At 42.5% G+C, this 14818-nt stretch overlaps 2 protein-coding genes across 2 annotated transcripts; both read right to left on the reverse strand.

Annotated features, from left to right (window-relative positions):
- Positions 1 to 1597: 1597 nt before the first annotated feature.
- LOC130457965 (E3 ubiquitin-protein ligase RBBP6-like) lies at positions 1598 to 6191 on the reverse strand. The gene has a single exon (XM_056820846.1). The coding sequence runs from the start codon at positions 5245 to 5247 to the stop codon at positions 2617 to 2619; it is 2631 nt and encodes an 876-aa protein (XP_056676824.1). The 5' UTR covers positions 5248 to 6191; the 3' UTR covers positions 1598 to 2616.
- A 2179-nt stretch (positions 6192 to 8370) lies between these two features.
- On the reverse strand, positions 8371 to 12842 carry LOC130457966 (E3 ubiquitin-protein ligase RBBP6-like). Its single transcript, XM_056820847.1, has one exon. It carries the CDS (start codon positions 11896 to 11898, stop codon positions 9268 to 9270), a length of 2631 nt encoding a protein of 876 aa, XP_056676825.1. The 5' UTR covers positions 11899 to 12842; the 3' UTR covers positions 8371 to 9267.
- Positions 12843 to 14818: the final 1976 nt, after the last annotated feature.

Consider the following 14818-nt stretch of genomic DNA (forward strand, 5'->3'; position numbering starts at 1 on the left):
CATGAGCAGTTAATGTTTTGTTTTGTTTTGCTTTTTCCCAGTAGTCTAGATCTACTTTTAATTGTGTGGGAAGTGTTCTGTATTTCTGTGTTCATATAGTTCCTGTGTTTGTCTTGGCCGATAGATGCCTAATCGTTCTATATCGTCTAGGCTGATTTTAAATGGAATTTCTCTCACTCATGCTGAGATGTGTGGGAGATATATCGAAATGCTGATGACTTATGTGGGTTCATTTTGTATCCTGCAACTTTGCTAAAGTTGTTGATTATTTCCACTAGCTTTTTAGTTGATTCTCTCGGGTTCTTTAAGTAGACCATCATAACACCTGCAAAGCGTGATAGCTTGGTCTCCTCGTTGCCAATTTTAATGCCTTCAATTTCTTTTTCTTCTCTAATTGCTACAGCTAGTGTCTCTAGTACAATGTTCAACAATAGAGGTGATAATGGGCATCCTTGCTTCACTCCTGATCTTATTGGGAAGGCTTCTAATTCATCCCCATTGCAGATGATGTTTGCTGATGGTTTTAGATATATACTATTTATTATTTTTAGGAAAGGCCCTTTTTTCCTAGACTTTGTAGTGCTTTCAGTGCGAATGAGTGTTGTTTTTTGTCAAAGGCTGTTTCTGCAAATACTGAGATAAGCATGTGATTTGTGTTGGTTGCTTGTCGATTTGGCCAACGATGTGGATGGTTTTCCTGATATTGGACCATCCTTGCCTTCCCGGTATCAATTCCACCTGATTGTAATGAATAATCCTGGCGATCATGTCTATTGCTAGTATTCTTTGGAAGATTTTTTTTTTTTTGCATCTATGTTCATGAAGGAGATTGGTCTATAGTTTCCTTTCTCTACTTTTAAGCTGTCTGGCTTTGGAATCTGTACCATATTTGTGTCATGAGAGGAATCTGGGAGAATTCCTTCTTTGCTTATTCTGTCAAGGACTTTGTATAATATTGGGATTAGTTGTTTTTGAATGTTTGATAGGATTCACTTGTGAATCCGTCAGGCCCTGGGGATTTTTTCTTAGTGAGTTCTTTGATGGCTTGTTCAATTTTGTTTTCTGATACGGGATTATTTCTGGATTTCATTTCTTCTTCTGTTAATCTAGGCAATCTATATTTTTGTAAATATTCATCGATATCACCCACATTGCCATATTTGTTGCCATATAATTGGGCAAAATTCGTTTTTATGAATGCCTCAATTTCTACTCCATTACAGGTGAGGTCTCCCTTTTCATCTATGGTACTGGGAATTTGGTTTTCCTCATTCCTTTCTTGTTTATCTTTTTATTCGATTGACCAGTGCTTTGTCTCTTTTGTTGGGTTTGTTTCCCCACAATACCACCTTCTATTCCTATTTATTAATTCAATCTTTCTTTCATTTTTGATTTTATTAATTTCTCCCTTAGTTTTTAGGATCTCTAATTTAGTTTTCATCTGAGAGTTTTCAATTTTTTGCTCTCCAGTTTTTTGATTTGCATGTCCAATTCATTGACCTCTACCCTCCCTAATTTGTTAATATATGAATTCTAGGATATAAATTTCCCCCCGAGTTCTGCTTTGGCTGCATCCCACAGACTTCGAAAGGATGTCTCATCATTGTCATTTTCTTCAATGAAATTAGTAGCTAGCTGTTTCTATGATTTGTTTTTTAACTAACAGATTTTGGAGAATCATAGTATTTAATTTCCAATTGGTTTTTGAATTGGCTCTCCATGTACCATTACTGATTATTCTTTTTATTGCATTATGATCTCAAAAGGTTGCAGTTATTATTTCTGCTTTTCTGAACTGTTTTGCCATGTTTTTATGCCCTAGTACGTGGTCAATCTTTGTGAATGTACCATGTGCTGCTGAAAAGAAGGGGTCTTCCTTTTTGTCCCTATATATTTCTCTCCGTTTACCTATTGACTCTCATTTTTCTAAGATTTCATTCACGTCTCTCACCTCTTTCTCATTTAGTTTTTTTTTTTTTCAATTTGATTTATCTAGATCTGATAGTGGTAAATTCAGATCTCCCACTAGTATAGCTTACTTATCTATTTCCTCCTTTAACTCCACTAGTTTCTTCTTTAGAAATGTGGATGCTCTACCATTTGGTGCATACATGTTGATTACTGATATTTCCTCATTGTCGACACTGCCTTTTATCAGGATGTAGTTACCTTCACTATCCCTTTTAATCATATCCATTTTTACTTTGGCTTTCTCAGATTTCATGATTGCAACTCCTACCTCCTTTCTCTCAGTTGAGGCCCAATAGATTTTGCTCCGACACCGAATGCTAAACTTGTTAGTGCCCTGCTACTGGTCCTGCTTGTTCGTGATAATCGATGGCTAGCAACAAACCCTCACGTCCTTTGATGCCTAAAGTGCAAATGGTTACATTTATATTTCTTAATGGAGTATCTTCTGTTCAATAGAAAGGACCCTTCTCTTCTTTACAATTGCTGAAGTGAGTCACGGTGTAGAATTGTTGTTGTTTGGTTATTTCAGTTGTGCCCAGCTCTTTTGACTGCATTTGGGGTTTTCTTGGCAAAGGTAGTGCATGATTTGCTTTGGCCTTTTCCAGCTCATTTCACAGGTGAAGACTTCAGATTGTGAGAAGGGAATTAACACTTCCTTCGTTTTTTAGAGCGCTGTAGCAACTCTGTGTTAGGAAAGCCTTCATTTTCCTCCCCCTGTCTCCTCTTCCCGTGTTTGTCCTGTTTGCTTCCCTTTCCATCTCCTGGTGGATTTTCACGGTCCTTCTCTTTTGACGTGGCAATGTCCTTCATGGTGTGACCATGTCTCGCTGAGAGCTTTTCCGGGTAATTGCCACCTCTGTTGGGACTGCGGTGACCTGTTTGTCCTTGAGGTATATTCCGTTTGTTAGGAGACTGCCCCCTAAACACTGGAGGGGATCTTGGTCGTGAATGATATCGCCTACGTGGGGGCGACCTCGATCTGGCGCGGTGATAACCATGAGACCTGGATCTTGAACGCCGATCTCGACTTTTGCCTCTGCCTCTTCTGGGGTATGGACAGTGTGAAGGACTAAAGGATCGAGAATGGGAAGGGCAACGTGAGGAACCACATCTCGATTTAGAATAGGTATATGAACTTCTTGAGCGAGAGGAGCCACTATGTGGCGATTTAGATCTTGAAAAGGCGCGTCGACGCTCCTTTGGAATCTTTTCGTAGTCCGTGAATTTCTTAGCAAAATCTCGTTTGGACTTTCTCTTCTCCTCCTCTCTTAGTCTTCTTTGCACTCTGTAGAACTCTTCCCTGGATAAGGGGAGAGCTTGTATTGTCCGGATGGTATTCGGAGGAGCGGTTTGCACTGCTGTGGATACCCAAGGTGCTGATAAAGTTGTAGGGGCTGGAGGGAAACCTGGAGGAGGGACTCTGTAGCCAGCAGGTGGTGGTGGCCCGGGTGGAAATTGAGGAGGGAACTGAGGTGGTGGAACACCTGGAGGGAGAGGAAGTGTGTGGGGCGGTGGTGGATACAAAGGAGGCGGTGGGACAGGTGTTCCTGGTAGTGATGGGCCATGAGTCCTCTGGGAATGTTCACCAAGGTGTTGCCCTCCATTGATGCTTGGTTCCCAAACAGGTCTACCAGCAGCAGCAGCAGCAGCAGCAGGAGCAGGAGCAGCAGCAGCAGCAGCAGGAGCAGCAGCAGCAGCAGCAGCAGCAGGAGCAGGAGCAACAAGAGCAGCATTTATTCTTGCTGGACCCGTTGTAGGCATCAACTGTCCATGCAAAAGGGACTGCCCGATCCCAGAAGGCGTTCCAAGCAGAGGTCCCCGAGAGCCCTTTTCTTCCCTTAGTGCACTAATTGCTGTTGATGAAGAAGCTTGAGGATGATCTGATACCAAAGCTGCAGCAGGTCTCAGTTTGTCATCAGGATCACGGGAAGGCCCATCTGGTTTTTCTGCTTGGACAGATATGGACACTGTGGCAGTTCCATCGGCAACTGGTGCCGGAGTAGAAGGTTTCTTTATAGGTGCAGCAGAGGATTTATTAGGACTCATGGATGATGATCCAGAAGCAGTAGCAGCATGAGTAGATGCAGATGTCACTGGGATCTTCAAAGGGTCCTGCTGTCTTGAAAGTGGAGGTCTGGTCAGTGGCAGTAGGTTCCGCTGAATCGGTGGCCTTGGAGGTGGGGGTGGGCATATTTGCTTTTGAAGCCCTTTGGTATAACCGGTTTTGTTTTGGAAGTTCTCAATAGCCCGGCGCAAACATTTGTTGGCAATTAAAGCATCAGGAGACACATCATTCTGATGACAAGTTGGGCATGTATGGCCATCCGATTCTAGCAAAGCTGTTCTTATACATTCGTCACAATAACTGTTTCCACAGCAAGGTATGACAGCGGCATCAGTCATTATGGCTTTGCAGATTAGACATAGCAATTCATCTGGGATAGGGTCCTCCACTTCTGACGAAGACGACTCTTCCGCTGGTAGGAAAGGTGGTTTTTCTTTCTTCCCCCTGGCATATGCCTCTGCATCTATGGTTGGGATGACATATTTTCCAGTATCGGTAAGCATGGCACCTTTCATGTTCGGATCTTTCACCTCCATCATAAAACTTCTAGGAATTCCAGTGCTCTTTTTCATTCTGGGAACCGGATCAAAGTCTTTATCCCCTTTGGTTGGGCAATTCTTTATGTAATGGCCAGGTTTCCCACACCGGAAACAGGTATAAGATGGTGGAGGTGGCCCCGGAGGTGTCTTCGTGTAATGGATCGGATCGTATTCGTGGACGGACTGGATCATCATCGCTTGAACTTTGTCTTCTTCAGAAGCATCGGCTTCAGTCAGATTTGCAAACTTGATCAACTGGGCCACAGAAGCGGATGCAGAAGAGTCAGTCTTCCTTTGAGTTTCCTTTTTCGCCTCCCGTGGAACGCCACTAGGCATATCAAACTGTCTTCTCAGGTCATGAGATAGGTTTGCTTTTGAGGTTCTACTCACTCGTTTAGTTAGATCTAAAACATGTGTCCTGCTCGTAGCTACAATACCTCCAGCAGGAACTCTTCTTACGATAACGGAGAAATTCCTGTGAATCGGGGCATTGTCATCCGTGTACTCTTCTTTTGTGTCTGCATTGCTGATGTGTAGCTCGCAGTTAGGAGCCTTGAGTTTCTCTTTCTTCATGATTTGCTTCTTCAAATCACACACGGAGATGTGGGGTCCTTCAAAGATAACGGTCCCATAGTTGAGTTGGGAGGAAAATTTATAATGCACACCGGACATGGTGCCAAAAGTTTCCTGAGGCTCAGGGCTGAGACGGGACACTCTGAAGTATCTGGCTCTTTGTAAACTGAAGAGATGTGTACACACACACACAACACTCAGAATCTGAGGCAACCTGGGGCCTTATTCAGGCCCCCACCCCCCAAAAATGGGGTTCTGAACCAAGGACCCTCACTCCAATACTCAAATCACCTCAAGGGTGGATGGGAGCAGGAGGGTACCGGAAAAGGGATTTTGGAGGTAGGGAGCAGTTGAGCTAAATGCCCTAAGGGCTTCTCTGAAGAAATCCAGTTCACCTCCAACAAAGTTCCAATCTCCAGTCAGAAGAGCACAAGAGTCCCCAGAATAAGCGTCTCCTTCAGCCCTAGCCACCAACTCAGGAATCCTCTTCGGAGGCTGAGAGTCCCTTCAGCAAGGGCCACCAGCACAAGACTCTTGCTTCAACCAGAGTCACCAACCAAAAGCTCAATTCCAGCCCTCTGCTCTGGCTTTATAATGAACCCCTTTCTCCACCTACCAGTTCTCCCATGTCTCTGGGAGTGTGAACTTCCTAACTCTGACAGTGTGAACTTTCTCCCTCTCAGGGTGTGAACTTACTATCTCTCAGGCTGGGAACTTCCTTTCTCTGGGGGTGTGAACTTCCTTGCAATCCATGCTAAATAAAGGGTCTTCAAGTTTCTGACTAGGCATGTCAATCCTCTGAAACCCTCCTCTCCCAAAAGGATCACAGAGGGGATTTTCAAAAGGAGATTAACACTCCCTTGTTGTTGTTGTTTTTAATGTGACCACACAGAAACTTGAAAACCCAATAGCATCTTTCCTTTCCCAAAGATCTGACATTCATACTATTCTGTGCTCACCTAATTCACTTCTAATTTCCTTCCTTATATTCAGCCCATTCGCCCATTCTGAGCTGATCTTGGTATAGGGTGTGAGCTGTTGATCCAACCCCTGTGTCTCCCATGCTGTCTTCCAATGTTCCCAGCAGATTTTTTTTTTTAATCAAATAGTGGATTTTTGTCCCAAAAGCTGGGATATTTGGGTTTATCATAGACTGTGGTACTCTGGTCACTAACCCCAAGTCTATTCCACTGATCCTCCTTTCTGTCTCTTAGCCAGTACCATACTGTATAGATGACCGCTGCTTTATAGTATAGTTTGAGATCTGGTAGTGCAAGGCCCCCTTCCTTTGCATGTTTTCTTTCATTACTTCCACAGATATCCTTGGTATTTACTTCTTCCAAACAAACTTTGTTCCGTTTCTGTTTCTGTTTTGTTGTTGTTGTTGTTTTTTTCTAATTCAGTCAAAAGGATTTTTGGGTAGTTCAATGGGTATGGCACCAAACAAGTAAATAAGTTTGGATAGGAAGGCCATTTTCATTATGTTAGCTTGTCCTACCCATGAGCAGTTAATGTTTTGTTTTGTTTTGCTTTTTCCCAGTAGTCTAGATCTACTTTTAATTGTGTGGGAAGTGTTCTGTATTTCTGTGTTCATATAGTTCCTGTGTTTGTCTTGGCCGATAGATGCCTAATCGTTCTATATCGTCTAGGCTGATTTTAAATGGAATTTCTCTCACTCATGCTGAGATGTGTGGGAGATATATCGAAATGCTGATGACTTATGTGGGTTCATTTTGTATCCTGCAACTTTGCTAAAGTTGTTGATTATTTCCACTAGCTTTTTAGTTGATTCTCTCGGGTTCTTTAAGTAGACCATCATAACACCTGCAAAGCGTGATAGCTTGGTCTCCTCGTTGCCAATTTTAATGCCTTCAATTTCTTTTTCTTCTCTAATTGCTACAGCTAGTGTCTCTAGTACAATGTTCAACAATAGAGGTGATAATGGGCATCCTTGCTTCACTCCTGATCTTATTGGGAAGGCTTCTAATTCATCCCCATTGCAGATGATGTTTGCTGATGGTTTTAGATATATACTATTTATTATTTTTAGGAAAGGCCCTTTTTTCCTAGACTTTGTAGTGCTTTCAGTGCGAATGAGTGTTGTTTTTTGTCAAAGGCTGTTTCTGCAAATACTGAGATAAGCATGTGATTTGTGTTGGTTGCTTGTCGATTTGGCCAACGATGTGGATGGTTTTCCTGATATTGGACCATCCTTGCCTTCCCGGTATCAATTCCACCTGATTGTAATGAATAATCCTGGCGATCATGTGCTGCAGTCTATTGCTAGTATTCTTTGGAAGATTTTTTTTTTTTGCATCTATGTTCATGAAGGAGATTGGTCTATAGTTTCCTTTGTCTACTTTTAAGCTGTCTGGCTTTGGAATCTGTACCATATTTGTGTCATGAGAGGAATCTGGGAGAATTCCTTCTTTGCTTATTCTGTCAAGGAATTTGTATAATATTGGGATTAGTTGTTTTTGAATGTTTGATAGGATTCACTTGTGAATCCGTCAGGCCCTGGGGATTTTTTCTTAGTGAGTTCTTTGATGGCTTGTTCAATTTTGTTTTCTGATACGGGATTATTTCTGGATTTCATTTCTTCTTCTGTTAATCTAGGCAATCTATATTTTTGTAAATATTCATCGATATCACCCACATTGCCATATTTGTTGCCATATAATTGGGCAAAATTCGTTTTTATGAATGCCTCAATTTCTACTCCATTACAGGTGAGGTCTCCCTTTTCATCTATGGTACTGGGAATTTGGTTTTCCTCATTCCTTTTTTGTTTCTCTTTTTATTCGATTGACCAGTGCTTTGTCTCTTTTGTTAGATTTGTTTCCCCACAATACCACTTTCTATTACTATTTATTAATTCAATCTTTCTTTCATTTTTGATTTTATTAATTTCTCCCTTAGATTTAGGATCTCTAACTTAGTTTTCATCTGAGATTTTTCAATTTTTTGCTCTCCAGTTTTTTGATTTGCACGTCCAATTCATTGACCTCTACCCTCCCTAATTTGTTAATATATGAATTCTAGGATATAAATTTCCCCCCGAGTTCTGCTTTGGCTGCATCCCACAGACATTGAAAGGATGTCACATCATTGTCATTTTCTTCAATGAAATTAGTAGCTAGCTGTTTCTATGATTTGCTTTTCAACTAACAGATTTTGGAGAATCATATTATTTAATTTCCAATTGGTTTTTGAATTGGCTCTCCATGTACCATTACTGATTATTCTTTTTATTGCATTATGATCTGAAAAGGTTGCAGTTATTATTTCTGCTTTTCTGAACTGTTTTGCCATGTTTTTATGCCCTAGTACGTGGTCAATCTTTGTGAATGTACCATGTGCTGCTGAAAAGAAGGGGTCTTCCTTTTTGTCCCTATATATTTCTCTCCGTTTACCTATTGACTCTCATTTTTCTAAGATTTCATTCACGTCTCTCACCTCTTTCTCATTTAGTTTTTTTTTTTCAATTTGATTTATCTAGATCTGATAGTGGTAAATTCAGATCTCCCACTAGTATAGCTTACTTATCTATTTCCTCCTTTAACTCCACTAGTTTCTTCTTTAGAAATGTGGATGCTCTACCATTTGGTGCATACATGTTGATTACTGATATTTCCTCATTGTCGACACTGCCTTTTATCAGGATGTAGTTACCTTCACTATCCCTTTTAATCATATCCGTTTTTACTTTGGCTTTCTCAGATTTCATGATTGCAACTCCTACCTCCTTTCTCTCAGTTGAGGCCCAATAGATTTTGCTCCGACACCGAATGCTAAACTTGTTAGTGCCCTGCTACTGGTCCTGCTTGTTCGTGATAATCGATGGCTAGCAACAAACCCTCACGTCCTTTGATGCCTAAAGTGCAAATGGTTACATTTATATTTCTTAATGGAGTATCTTCTGTTCAATAGAAAGGACCCTTCTCTTCTTTACAATTGCTGAAGTGAGTCACGGTGTAGAATTGTTGTTGTTTGGTTATTTCAGTTGTGCCCAGCTCTTTTGACTGCATTTGGGGTTTTCTTGGCAAAGGTAGTGCATGATTTGCTTTGGCCTTTTCCAGCTCATTTCACAGGTGAAGACTTCAGATTGTGAGAAGGGAATTAACACTTCCTTCGTTTTTTAGAGCGCTGTAGCAACTCTGTGTTAGGAAAGCCTTCATTTTCCTCCCCCTGTCTCCTCTTCCCGTGTTTGTCCTGTTTGCTTCCCTTTCCATCTCCTGGTGGATTTTCACGGTCCTTCTCTTTTGACGTGGCAATGTCCTTCATGGTGTGACCATGTCTCGCTGAGAGCTTTTCCGGGTAATTGCCACCTCTGTTGGGACTGCGGTGACCTGTTTGTCCTTGAGGTATATTCCGTTTGTTAGGAGACTGCCCCCTAAACACTGGAGGGGATCTTGGTCGTGAATGATATCGCCTACGTGGGGGCGACCTCGATCTGGCGCGGTGATAACCATGAGACCTGGATCTTGAACGCCGATCTCGACTTTTGCCTCTGCCTCTTCTGGGGTATGGACAGTGTGAAGGACTAAAGGATCGAGAATGGGAAGGGCAACGTGAGGAACCACATCTCGATTTAGAATAGGTATATGAACTTCTTGAGCGAGAGGAGCCACTATGTGGCGATTTAGATCTTGAAAAGGCGCGTCGACGCTCCTTTGGAATCTTTTCGTAGTCCGTGAATTTCTTAGCAAAATCTCGTTTGGACTTTCTCTTCTCCTCCTCTCTTAGTCTTCTTTGCACTCTGTAGAACTCTTCCCTGGATAAGGGGAGAGCTTGTATTGTCCGGATGGTATTCGGAGGAGCGGTTTGTACTGCTGTGGATACCCAAGGTGCTGATAAAGTTGTAGGGGCTGGAGGGAAACCTGGAGGAGGGACTCTGTAGCCAGCAGGTGGTGGTGGCCCGGGTGGAAATTGAGGAGGGAACTGAGGTGGTGGAACACCTGGAGGGAGAGGAAGTGTGTGGGGCGGTGGTGGATACAAAGGAGGCGGTGGGACAGGTGTTCCTGGTAGTGATGGGCCATGAGTCCTCTGGGAATGTTCACCAAGGTGTTGCCCTCCATTGATGCTTGGTTCCCAAACAGGTCTACCAGCAGCAGCAGCAGCAGCAGCAGGAGCAGGAGCAGCAGCAGCAGCAGCAGGAGCAGCAGCAGCAGCAGCAGCAGCAGGAGCAGGAGCAACAAGAGCAGCATTTATTCTTGCTGGACCCGTTGTAGGCATCAACTGTCCATGCAAAAGGGACTGCCCGATCCCAGAAGGCGTTCCAAGCAGAGGTCCCCGAGAGCCCTTTTCTTCCCTTAGTGCACTAATTGCTGTTGATGAAGAAGCTTGAGGATGATCTGATACCAAAGCTGCAGCAGGTCTCAGTTTGTCATCAGGATCACGGGAAGGCCCATCTGGTTTTTCTGCTTGGACAGATATGGACACTGTGGCAGTTCCATCGGCAACTGGTGCCGGAGTAGAAGGTTTCTTTATAGGTGCAGCAGAGGATTTATTAGGACTCATGGATGATGATCCAGAAGCAGTAGCAGCATGAGTAGATGCAGATGTCACTGGGATCTTCAAAGGGTCCTGCTGTCTTGAAAGTGGAGGTCTGGTCAGTGGCAGTAGGTTCCGCTGAATCGGTGGCCTTGGAGGTGGGGGTGGGCATATTTGCTTTTGAAGCCCTTTGGTATAACCGGTTTTGTTTTGGAAGTTCTCAATAGCCCGGCGCAAACATTTGTTGGCAACTAAAGCATCAGGAGACACATCATTCTGATGACAAGTTGGGCATGTATGGCCATCCGATTCTAGCAAAGCTGTTCTTATACATTCGTCACAATAACTGTTTCCACAGCAAGGTATGACAGCGGCATCAGTCATTATGGCTTTGCAGATTAGACATAGCAATTCATCTGGGATAGGGTCCTCCACTTCTGACGAAGACGACTCTTCCGCTGGTAGGAAAGGTGGTTTTTCTTTCTTCCCCCTGGCATATGCCTCTGCATCTATGGTTGGGATGACATATTTTCCAGTATCGGTAAGCATGGCACCTTTCATGTTCGGATCTTTCACCTCCATCATAAAACTTCTAGGAATTCCAGTGCTCTTTTTCATTCTGGGAACCGGATCAAAGTCTTTATCCCCTTTGGTTGGGCAATTCTTTATGTAATGGCCAGGTTTCCCACACCGGAAACAGGTATAAGATGGTGGAGGTGGCCCCGGAGGTGTCTTCGTGTAATGGATCGGATCGTATTCGTGGACGGACTGGATCATCATCGCTTGAACTTTGTCTTCTTCAGAAGCATCGGCTTCAGTCAGATTTGCAAACTTGATCAACTGGGCCACAGAAGCGGATGCAGAAGAGTCAGTCTTCCTTTGAGTTTCCTTTTTCGCCTCCCGTGGAACGCCACTAGGCATATCAAACTGTCTTCTCAGGTCATGAGATAGGTTTGCTTTTGAGGTTCTACTCACTCGTTTAGTTAGATCTAAAACATGTGTCCTGCTCGTAGCTACAATACCTCCAGCAGGAACTCTTCTTACGATAACGGAGAAATTCCTGTGAATCGGGGCATTGTCATCCGTGTACTCTTCTTTTGTGTCTGCATTGCTGATGTGTAGCTCGCAGTTAGGAGCCTTGAGTTTCTCTTTCTTCATGATTTGCTTCTTCAAATCACACACGGAGATGTGGGGTCCTTCAAAGATAACGGTCCCATAGTTGAGTTGGGAGGAAAATTTATAATGCACACCGGACATGGTGCCAAAAGTTTCCTGAGGCTCAGGGCTGAGACGGGACACTCTGAAGTATCTGGCTCTTTGTAAACTGAAGAGATGTGTACACACACACACAACACTCAGAATCTGAGGCAACCTGGGGCCTTATTCAGGCCCCCACCCCCCAAAAATGGGGTTCTGAACCAAGGACCCTCACTCCAATACTCAAATCACCTCAAGGGTGGATGGGAGCAGGAGGGTACCGGAAAAGGGATTTTGGAGGTAGGGAGCAGTTGAGCTAAATGCCCTAAGGGCTTCTCTGAAGAAATCCAGTTCACCTCCAACAAAGTTCCAATCTCCAGTCAGAAGAGCACAAGAGTCCCCAGAATAAGCGTCTCCTTCAGCCCTAGCCACCAACTCAGGAATCCTCTTCGGAGGCTGAGAGTCCCTTCAGCAAGGGCCACCAGCACAAGACTCTTGCTTCAACCAGAGTCACCAACCAAAAGCTCAATTCCAGCCCTCTGCTCTGGCTTTATAATGAACCCCTTTCTCCACCTACCAGTTCTCCCATGTCTCTGGGAGTGTGAACTTCCTAACTCTGACAGTGTGAACTTTCTCCCTCTCAGGGTGTGAACTTACTATCTCTCAGGCTGGGAACTTCCTTTCTCTGGGGGTGTGAACTTCCTTGCAATCCATGCTAAATAAAGGGTCTTCAAGTTTCTGACTAGGCATGTCAATCCTCTGAAACCCTCCTCTCCCAAAAGGATCACAGAGGGGATTTTCAAAAGGAGATTAACACTCCCTTGTTGTTGTTGTTTTTAATGTGACCACACAGAAACTTGAAAACCCAATAGCATCTTTCCTTTCCCAAAGATCTGACATTCATACTATTCTGTGCTCACCTAATTCACTTCTAATTTCCTTCCTTATATTCAGCCCATTCGCCCATTCTGAGCTGATCTTGGTATAGGGTGTGAGCTGTTGATCCAACCCCTGTGTCTCCCATGCTGTCTTCCAATGTTCCCAGCAGATTTTTTTTTTTAATCAAATAGTGGATTTTTGTCCCAAAAGCTGGGATATTTGGGTTTATCATAGACTGTGGTACTCTGGTCACTAACCCCAAGTCTATTCCACTGATCCTCCTTTCTGTCTCTTAGCCAGTACCATACTGTATAGATGACCGCTGCTTTATAGTATAGTTTGAGATCTGGTAGTGCAAGGCCCCCTTCCTTTGCATGTTTTCTTTCATTACTTCCACAGATATCCTTGGTATTTACTTCTTCCAAACAAACTTTGTTCCGTTTCTGTTTCTGTTTTGTTGTTGTTGTTGTTTTTTTCTAATTCAGTCAAAAGGATTTTTGGGTAGTTCAATGGGTATGGCACCAAACAAGTAAATAAGTTTGGATAGGAAGGCCATTTTCATTATGTTAGCTTGTCCTACCCATGAGCAGTTAATGTTTTGTTTTGTTTTGCTTTTTCCCAGTAGTCTAGATCTACTTTTAATTGTGTGGGAAGTGTTCTGTATTTCTGTGTTCATATAGTTCCTGTGTTTGTCTTGGCCGATAGATGCCTAATCGTTCTATATCGTCTAGGCTGATTTTAAATGGAATTTCTCTCACTCATGCTGAGATGTGTGGGAGATATATCGAAATGCTGATGACTTATGTGGGTTCATTTTGTATCCTGCAACTTTGCTAAAGTTGTTGATTATTTCCACTAGCTTTTTAGTTGATTCTCTCGGGTTCTTTAAGTAGACCATCATAACACCTGCAAAGCGTGATAGCTTGGTCTCCTCGTTGCCAATTTTAATGCCTTCAATTTCTTTTTCTTCTCTAATTGCTACAGCTAGTGTCTCTAGTACAATGTTCAACAATAGAGGTGATAATGGGCATCCTTGCTTCACTCCTGATCTTATTGGGAAGGCTTCTAATTCATCCCCATTGCAGATGATGTTTGCTGATGGTTTTAGATATATACTATTTATTATTTTTAGGAAAGGCCCTTTTTTCCTAGACTTTGTAGTGCTTTCAGTGCGAATGAGTGTTGTTTTTTGTCAAAGGCTGTTTCTGCAAATACTGAGATAAGCATGTGATTTGTGTTGGTTGCTTGTCGATTTGGCCAACGATGTGGATGGTTTTCCTGATATTGGACCATCCTTGCCTTCCCGGTATCAATTCCACCTGATTGTAATGAATAATCCTGGCGATCATGTCTATTGCTAGTATTCTTTGGAAGATTTTTTTTTTTTTGCATCTATGTTCATGAAGGAGATTGGTCTATAGTTTCCTTTCTCTACTTTTAAGCTGTCTGGCTTTGGAATCTGTACCATATTTGTGTCATGAGAGGAATCTGGGAGAATTCCTTCTTTGCTTATTCTGTCAAGGACTTTGTATAATATTGGGATTAGTTGTTTTTGAATGTTTGATAGGATTCACTTGTGAATCCGTCAGGCCCTGGGGATTTTTTCTTAGTGAGTTCTTTGATGGCTTGTTCAATTTTGTTTTCTGATACGGGATTATTTCTGGATTTCATTTCTTCTTCTGTTAATCTAGGCAATCTATATTTTTGTAAATATTCATCGATATCACCCACATTGCCATATTTGTTGCCATATAATTGGGCAAAATTCGTTTTTATGAATGCCTCAATTTCTACTCCATTACAGGTGAGGTCTCCCTTTTCATCTATGGTACTGGGAATTTGGTTTTCCTCATTCCTTTCTTGTTTATCTTTTTATTCGATTGACCAGTGCTTTGTCTCTTTTGTTGGGTTTGTTTCCCCACAATACCACCTTCTATTCCTATTTATTAATTCAATCTTTCTTTCATTTTTGATTTTATTAATTTCTCCCTTAGTTTTTAGGATCTCTAATTTAGTTTTCATCTGAGAGTTTTCAATTTTTTGCTCTCCAGTTTTTTGATTTGCATGTCCAATTCATTGACCTCTACCCTCCCTAATTTGT

This window comes from Monodelphis domestica, chromosome 3 (genome assembly GCF_027887165.1).
Source record: "Monodelphis domestica isolate mMonDom1 chromosome 3, mMonDom1.pri, whole genome shotgun sequence".
NCBI lineage: Eukaryota > Metazoa > Chordata > Mammalia > Didelphimorphia > Didelphidae > Monodelphis > Monodelphis domestica.

Excerpts from the sequence above, each read along its gene's own strand:
- LOC130457965 (XM_056820846.1), bottom strand. The coding sequence starts at position 5,247 with ATGTCCGGTGTGCATTATAAATTTTCCTCCCAACTCAACTATGGGACC.
- LOC130457966 (XM_056820847.1), bottom strand. The coding sequence starts at position 11,898 with ATGTCCGGTGTGCATTATAAATTTTCCTCCCAACTCAACTATGGGACC.